This window comes from Talpa europaea (genome assembly GCF_964194135.1).
Source record: "Talpa europaea genome assembly, chromosome: 13".
In the NCBI taxonomy this organism is placed as follows: domain Eukaryota; kingdom Metazoa; phylum Chordata; class Mammalia; order Eulipotyphla; family Talpidae; genus Talpa; species Talpa europaea.
The window spans coordinates 33,515,467-33,527,195 of NC_140080.1; the positions used below are offsets into that span (position 1 = coordinate 33,515,467).

An 11,729-nucleotide genomic window follows, 5' to 3' on the forward strand; every position below is an offset into this window, starting at 1 on the left:
GCCATGTCTAGTGTTAAGGTTCAAGGCAGGGGTCAGGGTGCCTGACAGCTTCTAGCAGGGTAGAGTTTGATAAACCACAATGCTCAGGATGACTAGGGGTTAGCCATTATCTTAACCCCTTCCTCACCAAAAGATTTTAGTTTTGTCTATTGGGAAACAAGATGTCACTAGGGGAAAAAAAAGATTTGCCTTATAACTTTGCTGGAACACATCAGTTGGTGACATGGGACACCAGTATTTTTGAGAAGGTGCATAAAACCAAAGTAAATTATTCTCTATGTAGAATATTATTTACTAGTAACATTTGTTTGGATGTATTAGCTTTGACAATTTTTACCAGTAAATACTGATTTTGTTTAAGACTGGGAATCCAGTTTATAAATAGAATAGTTGATATATCTGTCCTTTACCCCATGTAAAGAATAGTTTAAAGATTTATGCATACTTTTTACTTTCCTCTCTTGATGCCATGGAGTGGGGTGGGTTGGGGGGGATGTCTTTGAGTCAACTACTGACAGAATGTCTTCTCCAAATTTGAAAATTGAGAAGCAGCACTTTAAGTCTAACTCTACACCATTTTAGTGCATGTATTAGTTTTAATAATGATTTTTGGTGCATGCCTTTGGGCTTATTCAAAAGTGTACAATAGGAAAGTATATTTCCTTTCTTAGAAAGGAGATGTTTTTCTACTTTGCAACATGTGATTACAAAATCTTCCTCTCTGGGAAGATTAACCATGTATTGAACTACTGAAAAGTATATATTTTTAGATATACAGAAGGAATCTACATGGAGCAGCATTCAGACCTATATAGAAGTCATAGCATTCTGTATAGGACCAAAAAGGAAATAACATTAAACTCTTAAACAGACTTTGTTGGGTAGAAATACCTTTAGATCTTGCTTTGACTTCGAAAAAGAAAATGCCACAGAAGTTTGCTGAAAACTTTTGTTGCTTGAATTTTCTCTGTCAGTGTATTTAGCCCAAGTACAACAGTTTTGGGCTAACACATAAGAATCAAAAACAAAACAAAACAAAAACAAAGCTAACTAAATAGATCAGTCTGGTTTGTCAATCCAGCTTGACTGAAATAAGTAAACTAATCGCTCGTAACATGAAAAACTGTCCAACTCCTCTAAGGTTTTGACAAAATAACCTTGGCTGATGTGGGAAGGTTCCCACTTTGATTTCTGACCTGACAGTGAAGATTCATGCTTGACATGATTTCAAACCTGACAGTGTCTGTTTAAGGAGCTATGGTACAGTTTGCTAATTCAATCCCAGATACCTGTTGATTACCCGTGAGATCTAGAGTCCAAAGTAGCCAGCAGCTGTATCCCTGAGTGCTCTGTGCCCATCAGATCTCTTAAAGTAAGCAGGGTTGGGACAGGTCACAGCTCAGATGAGTGACCTCAAGTGCTGTGGACAGCCCCAGATTCAAGAATTGTATCAACTTTCTTGGGAGTCATCACTGAACTAACGTCCCACACGGTATTACTTGCTATAGATGCTCTCTTTTGGAAGAGGCCCAGAGGATACATCCTAATCGCTTGTGGTACTCAGAGAGGGGGTGCTAACTCTGATGCCCTGGCCAAATTCCAGTTTAGGGATGTGGGTCTTCTTCTTGCCATTCTAATTGGAAATGTGCATCGCTTCCCATTTTCCCTGTTGATCTCAGTGCAAACTTGCACTAGTCTGTTTCTTTGCCCCAGTCCCAAGTCTCTAAGATGCTGGTGTGTATTATATGGGCCAAGTTCATGCCTTGTCCTAATGCACAAGAGTTGAGGAATGAGTGACCCTGGTGTACTTGGAGAACACACAGGAGCAGCCCTGTGTTTGGAAGATAAACTTGTGATGCTTTGGGGATGAAATTGGCCCTCTTTTAGCATAATTTGGGGAATGTGCACTGGCCGGAGGCTTCCAGCCATGAGGTGTGAGCTGAAACCTACTTTCCCTCTTTTCTTACAGCATGTTGAGAAAATCTGTTGGGTTTTCAGCAGTCAGGGAAGGCCGGAGTTCTGCAGCTTTAATCTGGGTAACTTGAGGCTGGTTTGAGCAGGACTTTGGTTAATTAACTGGGTTCTCAGATGCCACAGACTCCGTGAAAAGTCACCATTATTTTCAATGGTTGTGATAGAATTTCCCCCACTAGTCATTATTTTAAGATTATATTGCAGAGTCGTTTTATTTGAGCTTTTTTGTGTATACACAATCCCAAACTGGAAGAAATTTTAAAAAAAAGGAATCCTGCTGTGAAAGGTATATATTACTCTAGATTTTTCTTACTGTAAATATTGTAAGATTGTAATACTGTCGATATTTTATTAACCAACAAATGTTAATCTATGTGAATTCAGACTTATTTTAAATGTGCTTCTTATTTACTGTGTGTGGTCCCTGTTGCTGACAGTATTAAGTTATATTCTGATGTAAGATTAACTTTATTAAAGAATGTAAACATTAATGTTTCCTTATGGGAAAACAAATAAAGTATAAAGAAGACAATTCTTTTAATTAAAATATACTGTGTATTTACACTTGCTAGACCCAGCACCACTTATAAATTTAGTACACTGTTCAGAGTTTTAGTTACCACAGCTGACATGGTTGTGCTCTATTTGAAAGTCCAAGAGTAGGTATTGTTGGAATATAAACAGTTTGTATTTGTCTGCTGTGAATCAATCTTGAAATTTCTAATCAAGTTTGTAAAATTTTTATAGTAAAACATTTTAATGACAATTTAAAAATTTATCTTCTCTAAAGAATGGTCAAAACTATATCCTTTCAGAAATATAATTGTTCTTTAATATCTTTCCAAAATGACTTTGGTTAAATGGACCAGATGTATATTAGTTAAAATTTAGGACAAAGTTGTGATATTCTTTGCGTTTACAAGTTAATCCTTATTGGAAATGTGCCAATTATACAGTAGAATATCATTAATTTGCACTGTTTGGGGACCCCATTAAGAATGCTGAATTTTGCCAACTAAGAAGTAAGCAAATGCAATTTAAAAAGTAAATCTGAGCATTCTGTATTAAATATGTGCAGTTATTATCACATGAAGAAGCGCAGTGTGTCGGGCTGTAATATAACCATACTTGCTGTCATGTTCTCCCATCTCAGTGCTGGGAACTCACCATGTGGAAACCAAGCAAATGTGTTGTGCATCAGCCGGCTTGAGTTTGTTCAATATCAAAGCTGAAACTAGCGAGGTCTGCTGTACTGCTTATTGAAGTATTGTGATTCTTTTAGGCATTGATTCTTATAAAATATATACTGTAACAGTATACTTTGTACAGATTTAAATTTTATTTGAAAAAATGAAATAAAGTAGGCAAAAAATAAAGATGTTTATTTTTCATGTGACTACATAAACAGATCAGTCTTTTGTTTCAGTGCCTTTGGGGTGGCGGTCTGGTTGCTCTTGGATTTTTTTTTTTAATAATAGGTGGAAACCGCTTTTAGGACTGAGCAGCAGGTATATTTGGCTGGTCATTAATTGGCTGTGATCCCGAAGTGTGCTCTCTCTCACACTGGAAAACTCTCTTTTCTGTTCCCTTTGACAACAAATAGGTTCTTCTTAAAGATTTTGTGTGAATGGCCTCCCTATCTTGCTGCTTGATTCAGTTTTTTAAATTCTCTGTTTGTGTGACGGTTAACCTAGCCATCACAGCTGAGAAGAAAAACTTTTCTCGTAGATCATGCTCCTTTCCCATGGAAGGTTTTCTGTTGTTTTAAAGTTGGAGTTGGTTTGGGAAAGTGGAAGAGTTATAAAAGCATATATAACAAAAGATGAAGAGAATCCCCTACAGAAAATCGAGGTTGTGCTTAAAAATAAGATCCTTTCAAAACTGCTTTTCTAGTGAGTGGAGTGGTAGACGATAAATGAAGTTACCGATAAAATGTGGCACGGGAGTGAGCAAAAGAGTTTTAACAGGACTTTTCATGGAAGTTTAGATTATCTGCCCAAACAGAACCATCCCAGTTTTGACTAAAATCAGTGAAGGCCTCAGACTCCCTCAGTCTTCAGAAGTGGAGTTGAAAGTGCCATTTGTGACTTTCTACTCATTTTATCTTTACTGATGCTCTCGCTGAGGGGCTGGATCTGAGGAAGGCTTGGAACACTATAGGATTTTTTTTTTTTCCAATGTTACTTACATGTGTATGACAGCAGTTACATTCTAAAAACCGGTGCTTGGACATAGAACTATCTCAAGTTCACAGATTCACAGTTCCCGTCTTCCTTGCATGAATCCCAAGACTATTTTGTTTCGATTTATTCTCTTGCTAAAATAGCCCTCCTTTGTAGAGCACAGCAGAGTTAGACTAGCTTCCACATCTGACAGCCACCAACTCCAATAGAAATAATGTAGAAATTTTGCTGTGTAAAGACTTAGAGCTGAAGGTGCCAGTATTTGAGGGGGACAGGGGTGGGAGGTGAGAGCGGGAGGAGAGTGAGGTGCTAACAAACTTTAGTTTCCCCTAAGTTCTCCAGTACCTGTCATTTGGGGGGCACACAGAGGTCAAGCAGGTGGATACTTCCTGAAGAGGAGACCAAATTCTCCTCTCTCCTTGTTCCTCAAGGTGGAACAAGGCAAACCCTTGGATCCTGTGGGAGAGGTCTGCAATTAAATATGCCCTGTGGCCATCTTGGAGAGCAAGGGGTGAGGTTCTGTAAGACTACAGGCCAAATACCCCAGACTTGGGGTAGATCTGAACTATAGGGCAAAGCTTTTAGGGCCATAAGAGCCCCTTAAGAAAGAAGCCCAGCATGTTCAACAGAACTGTTTGTCATTTTAACTTAGCTCTTTCTTTTCTAAAGTGATGTAATTGGCAAGTTCTTCCCACCCCCACCTCCAGTGGATGTTAACTTTTTATGTGGCATGTCATTCACTTTGGCTCTTTTGCATGGTTTTTAGAAATCTCTTTGTTCCCTGTTCCAGTAACAACTTCTTTCCAAGCAGACAAGACTTTTTTTGATTTGGGGTACCGGGTTTTGGAAGAGGTTCTGCTCATTCAGGATCAGAGGAGAGAGGAATCTTTTTCCACGTTTGACTGCAGCTGACCTCAGGGCCAGGACTGCCTCCACTGTACTACTGTCCCCCACAGTTCTGGAACCTGAAGAGGAGGAGCTGATTCCCCCAACCCCCGAAAATGGGAGTTCTACCTTAAGTTTGCAGATCTCCAGAAGGTTCCCCATAACATTCCAATTTTCCTGCCAACATTGATTTTCGTTCATTTTGATTTATTCAAATTAGGTCATTTGGCACTTAGGTTGGCAGTGAGAAAATGTCACAAAACAGACTAAGAGAAGGATATCCGCACCTTACAGCTAGCTGGGTTTCCAGTTAACCTCACCACCCTGGGAGTCCTGACGCCCCCGAGTGCCCAGCTGTCATTGCAGACCCTCCCCAGGGGGGAGAGGTTTCTCCTGGGGAGATAGGCAGCAGCTCCAGCCTGGCTCCACTTTCTCTCTGTCTTGGGCCATAACACTGTGGGTGGGTTTCTACTGCCATTGTCCTAAATTTTTTTTCCACGTCCATCACTTTTAATAATTCCCCACCCCAGTTTTATTGAGTTATATTTGACTCATCACTGTGTAAGGTATACAGCGTAATGGTTCACACATATATTGTTAAAGATTACTGCATCAGTTCTGTTAGCATCCATGGTCTTATATGGATATAATAAAAAGAAAATATTTTTCCTCATCATGAGAACTCTTAGGAATACTCTCTTAGCAACTTTTGCACATGTCATACAGCAGCTAGTCAGCATGTCATATGTCACATCCCTAGAACTTATGTTCCTGGAAGTTTGTGCCTTCTATTTTCCTCCGATTCCCCTTCCCAACCATCCTTGATAACCACATATCTGATTTATTTTACTATGAGTTCTTTAATTAGATTCCACTTTTAACAGATTATACAGTATTTGCCTTTCTCTGGACTTTTTTTTTTTTTCCCCACTAACATTGAGTACTTAAAATATGCGAGTCTCCAAGCTGAGCATTTTTATCTACATTATTTCTTTCAATTCCTAATACAACCCTGTGAGATGGGCACTAGTATTACCTCCGCTTTAGAGAATTATGACCCAGAGATTAAGTTACCTGGCCAGAGTCACACAGTTAGAATTCAAGTCCGAGTCCAGCAGGCTGATGCTGGGACACATGCTTGACCTCAGTCCCTCGAGTGCATATTGCCTTCTCCAAATTCTGCCTCCTCTTACACTAACTAGTAGGATCTTCCTGACCCTATCGTGGCCTCACCTCAGGATGTGTTCAGCTGGTGGGTGGCAAAGCTAGTGTTCCCTATAGCAAAGGAAGATTTCTCCGCATAACTCAAAAGTCATACTTCCTGTTTCTGTTCCTCCAGTTCTGGACGTTGATTCATGAATGAATCCACATTTCATTTCCCCTCCCCTTTCGTGGGGGAATGACTTACTCAGAGCAGGTCTGAGGAAAGCTGGCAAATGGCCCTTCCAGGCCTCTCTTCTCCACTGCTCTTGCTTAAAGTAAGCACAGCCCTGAGTACTGTTCCTGCCTCTCTCTCTCTCTCTCTCTCTAACCACAGTGCCCTGATCAAAGGGTCTGAGAATGAAGCTCTTGAATTATCTCATGTAGTTTGTTATTCCTTTCCTTTTCCCTGAATATTCCCCCAGCAGGCACCTATCTTAGACCAGACCTCCTATCTGGGCCCACCAGACCAGGAGGCAGTCTTGAGGAGGGGACCTGCACGGGCTCAGATTCCCCAGACCTCGGGGTTCACAAGCAGTTGGCCCAGTGATTGGCTGAGCCAGGGCTGGCCCTTTAGTTGTCAGCTCAGAGTTTTGCTTGGGCTTTCCAGAGGCTCTTTCCTGCATCCTCCACAATGATATTTCCCAGATACTTCCTGACCTCCAGGGGAAGGTCCAGAGTGTCACTCTCTAGGGGCTTCTTCCAAAAATAAAATCTCAAATTCTTTGGGAGTTGGGGTGGTTTAGACAACTGTGGCATCTGTTAGAACTCTTGTCTGAAAAGGGAGGCTCCCCATTTAAACTTGAACCCCTTCTGGTACTTGGATTCTCTAACACAATGATTCTCAAGGTGTAGCCCTTGGGTCAAGAGCATCACCACCCCCTTGGAAGCTGTTAGAAGTCCCCACAGATGGACTAAATCAGAACCTGCTGGGGCCTGGCACCCCAGTGCGACAAGTCCTCCAGGACTTGATTCTGATGCCCAGCGAAGTATGGGGAGCACTGCTCCCTGAGGCATCGGTTCTTTGTCCCTTTTGGAGCCCTAGGTTTGTGAATCTGATGGAAGCTTGTGGGCCCTCACCTGCTTCACATACCCCCTGAGGTCCAAGTGTAGAATCCCTGCTCCGGAGTATAGAGCTTGTCCACCCCTCCCCGGCTTCCTCTCTCTCAGGCTATATCCATCCTGTTGCTTCCCCAGTGTTGGTGGTAGCTGTGCCGTTTAGCTCCTCATCAGAAAGTTCAGGGAATAGTCCTTGCTGCTCCCTATGTTGTAACTGTAGCCTCTGGCCTCCACATAAAAGCCAAACGCTCAGGCATGGGGCAGCAGGCCAGGAGCCTGGGCTGGGCGCTCTGTGTCAGCACAGACTTCCATGACGGCTCTGGCCGGGGCAGAGCTTTGTCAGTGGCAAGTCCTGGGTAATGCCTCTTGGACTGATGAATTGTCTGGAACTCCCCCATTTGCATGCACAAGGATCCCAATGTGGATGATAAATTATATGTTCACCCATTTTCTCACCTAACAGCCGCCTCACTGGTCTTACTACTGCTCTTGCCCACCCCCCACCTCTCACTCCCCCCCTCACCCCTCAGCTATCCATTCTCCACACCGCAGCTAGAGTGATTTTTTAGAAAAATGCTAATTAGATGATGTCACTCCCCTGTTTCCCATCACACTTAGAATAAAAGTCTAACTCTTTACTATGGTTACAAGGCCCTTATGATTCGGCCCCTGCCGAACGCTCCAGTTTTCTCGCCTTCCTTTTACCTCCTTGTTCATGTCCTTTCTGCCATGCAGGGCATCTTTGGATATCCATCCTCAGTGCACAGAGCACATCCCCCCCCCCCCCCAGAGGTCTTTGGCCTGCTCTTCCCTCTGCCAGGAGCTCACTTCCCCCAGATCCTCACCCACTGGCCTTTTTGTGCCATCAGGCCTCAGCTTTCATCCTGGCTTCAAGGAGGCCTCCTCCCACAGCCCAAACTGAAGCAGCACCTCCATTTGCTCCCGCTCACTGCTCCGGTCTAGGTTTCTTTCTGGTGCTGAGCACTGTCCCAAATGCACTTCTGTCGATGGGGTTAGCTGCACAGGCAGGACTTGTGGCGGCGCCTCCGGTGCCCGGATGAGTCTGGCGCACAGACACTCGGTAAACATGTTAGTGAGAAACTGGATGCCAGTGAGGCCCGGCCAGGCAGGAAGGGAGCCGTGCCTCTGGGGCTAACTTCCTCATCCATCTGAATGCAAAAATGCTGTGTTTTATCTCACCTCAGGCCCACGGGTGGCGCAGGGACCTTGAATATGAGACCATTTTCTCTACCTGCTGCCAACCTCCTTATCTCCCACCTCTTTGGGGCCTCCGTGTCTCCTCTCCCCAACTATTCAACCTCCAGATGAGGCTCTGGAGAAAGGGCAGTAACTCTGACGTCAGCAGATAACTTCATGCCTGCTCTGTCCCTAACTGCCCCCCAAAGTGCAGTTGGTTGGAACTCTAGCCATTCAGCATGTACTTGGGGGCCCCTTCGCCACTGAGTATGTGAGCAACAATGCTGTTCTGATCGTGTCCCTTGATGAACTGGGTGCTCACTCTCTCTGGAATCCACCAATTGAGGAAAGAAGGGAATAGCTATTCAAGGGGTAATATGCCCTATTTTTAAAAGCCAAGGTGCCGACGGTACAGCCTCTGTGGAGCACAACATCACCGCTGATGTTTTACCAGATCCTGGCTCTCCTGCTGTCTATTCCTCCAACCCCTGCCCCCCTCAGTGGAAACGCTGAAACCCTCTCCTTTTCAGGGAAGAAATGAAAGCGCTTTCCTCCTTCATTCTAAACCTGAGGCGGGAATGAGGCTCCGGAGTTCAACAGAGTTTAAAATAAATTTAGGCTCCAGGATAAATTTAGGGCTCTGGAGTATGGACTCAAATAGCAGAGTCACACTAAGAGAGGAGATAGAGCCCGAGGGTTTCCAACCAGCTCTCCAGAAAGCAAGCCCCATAAGATGAGGCGCTACCTGGTGGACAGAGGCCAGTGTGGAGGAAGCAAGGACTCCATTCTCTCTGGAAAAATTCCAAGGCCATTGTTTGCGTCCGGTCTTTGGGAAGGAGCGCGGAGGTTAAACATTCTACTATATTTGAAATTAGGGCTGGCTGCAAATCCAGATCCTGTCCCTCACTAGTGCTGTAGTCTTAAGCAAGTCTGCATAGCCTTCCCCCAGCTCATTTTCCTCATTTGGAAATGGGATAAGTGCGCCTACCTCATTTGACAGTTAGGTAGCGTAAATGAAATAAGCTAATGTTGAAAGCTTATAGCATGGTTTTGGCACAGAGTAATGTTCAATGCATGCCATAATCATCATTATCCTTGTTATTTAAAAAAGGGAATCAAATGTGGAACTTGGGTAGTCGGTAGAGGCTGTTTCCAGCAGCCTCTGCCTTCCAGGTACATGAAAAGAGCAGATGCATCTCTAGAATGATCAGCTGGTCTCGCTTAGCTGAAGGGAAAGGAACCCATTCTGACCCCTTCCTATTTCAGCTCTCGGCTTCCCCTCACGCCTTTCTCCTGCCAGGCCAAGGAGGACGCAGCCTGTGACTCTCTTCACAGATCTAGTTGTAGATTGGACCAGATTTATTTTCGGTTTGTCCCTTACAGTCTGTGCTCCAGGCCCGGGGTATCTGAAGCTTCCCGGTGGCGGCAAAGGAGAATACTCTCGAAAAACAAAATATGGTCTCAGTTTAGGGACCCTGCTTCCTTCTGGCTACAAGCAACAGGAGAGACTCTGCCAGCTGCTGAGGGCGTGGGATGTCTAGAGGTCAGTGCTGAATATTAACTCACCTGTTGGACATCTAAAATAGCAGTTAATCAGCCCTAGGGAACAACTCTTGCATAAGAAAAGGAATGTTTTTGCCAATGGCAGAAATTCTTGAGCTGGGGCTTTTGCGGAGCTGAAAAGCTTCTGAAATATTACAGATTTTACCTGTATGTGCAATGCACAGTTTTCTAAGAAAAGAATCCATAGTTTTCTTCAAAACTCTCAAGGGAATGGGTCTCCCTGGTGGCGCTGGGGTTAGGTCGCAGCGCTCTGAAGCTGTCCACAGCCACTACAGCACGAGTGCATCCCCGGCTGGCCAGGGAGCTACCCACATGGCGCGGCATGTCCTGTCACGCCCGCTGCTCCTCTCAGTGTATTTCAGTCAGTCTGCCTGGTCTGTTCCCCACTGTGTCTCTGGTGAATCCTCTCACCCCCCGCATCTCTGGCCTGTACCCTAGCTCTTGTGTGCATAAATAAATAAAATAAATCATTGAAAAAAGCCTCTCAAGGGCTTCCCTGGTGGCGCAGCGGTTGAGCGCTGGGTTGCGAAGCTGCCCGCAGCCTCTGCGACGCCGGTTCGATCCCCGGCTGCTCCCCGGCCACCGGAGGAGGGTCCCACATGGCGCGCAGACCTCTCCTGCTGCTCGCTGCTCCCCTCAGCAGTGTACTTCGGTCCTTCTGCCTGCTCTGCTCCCCGCTCTGGCTCTGGTGAATTCTCTCGCCCTCCCGCGCTTCTGACTGTACCCAGTGCATGTATAAACAAACAAACAAATAAATAAATAAATAAAACATGCCTCTAATAAATAAATAAATAAATAAATAAATAAATAAATAAATAAATAAATAAAAAAGAAATACCCAGATTGCCAATTGGGCACTGTGCAAGTAATCTTTAAAAAAAAAAAAGAAAAGAAAAGAAAAAAGCCTCTCAAGGGAAGTTACAGCCCAAATCAGTCGCTGGTCCTGGTCTAATAGAACCTCTAAGAGGCTGTATTCTTGAAGCTGGCTGATTGGACAGGACTTTCATAAAAAGGCGCTGGCCTGGAGGAAAGAGAGCCACTCTCATGGGACCCATGTTGGCAGAGCCCGCCATATCCATTTGGGAAGTTAGGTTTTAAGCTAGCTCAGGGTCCCCTGTTTGCCCTGAAATTGGGTTGCAGTACCAGAAGGCACTTTAAATTGCCATATTTTGTGCCTGGTTGGGGGACCGGTCCAGTGTTGTCCTAGAGGTAGAGACAGGGTTGGGTGAGCGTAGCAGGTGTGTTTTGGTAGTGATGGTGCAAGGTCCAGGGTCTCCATGTTGCCCTCATTTGATTGCTGGCACGTAGTTGGTACTTTGTCATGGTTTGTGCATCGATGTGGAGTTGTTTCCTTTTCTCTTGGAGAAATTGAATCTAAGCTCATAGTTCATTTTTTAATTTCCCAGAGGCTGATCAGTGGCTTCACCTTACCCCCTTGGCATCCGCTCATGAGGGGTCAGGTGCCTTCGTCATTTCTCCAGCCACACTTATTTGCCCCTTCCTTCTCACCCCCCACATCCTGAAGGATAGCTCTTGAAGCCCACTTGGAGCCTGTGAGATTGTTGGATGCTTCTGGAAATAGGATTCCATCTTTGAGGCACCACTCCCAACTCAGGCCAGTTTTAGCGCTGTCTCTTGCCTTTCCCAGTACCCACCATCCCTTGTTGT

The 11,729-nt window shown here is 44.5% G+C and overlaps 1 protein-coding gene across 1 annotated transcript; it reads left to right on the forward strand.

Annotated features, from left to right (window-relative positions):
* Positions 1-3,044: 3,044 nt before the first annotated feature.
* Positions 3,045-3,206, forward strand: IGIP (IgA inducing protein; the record flags this gene model as incomplete). Its single annotated transcript, XM_084252514.1, has 1 exon — positions 3,045-3,206. One exon carries the CDS (start codon positions 3,045-3,047, stop codon positions 3,204-3,206), a length of 162 nt encoding a protein of 53 aa, XP_084108640.1.
* Between the last annotated feature and the right edge of the window lie 8,523 nt (positions 3,207-11,729).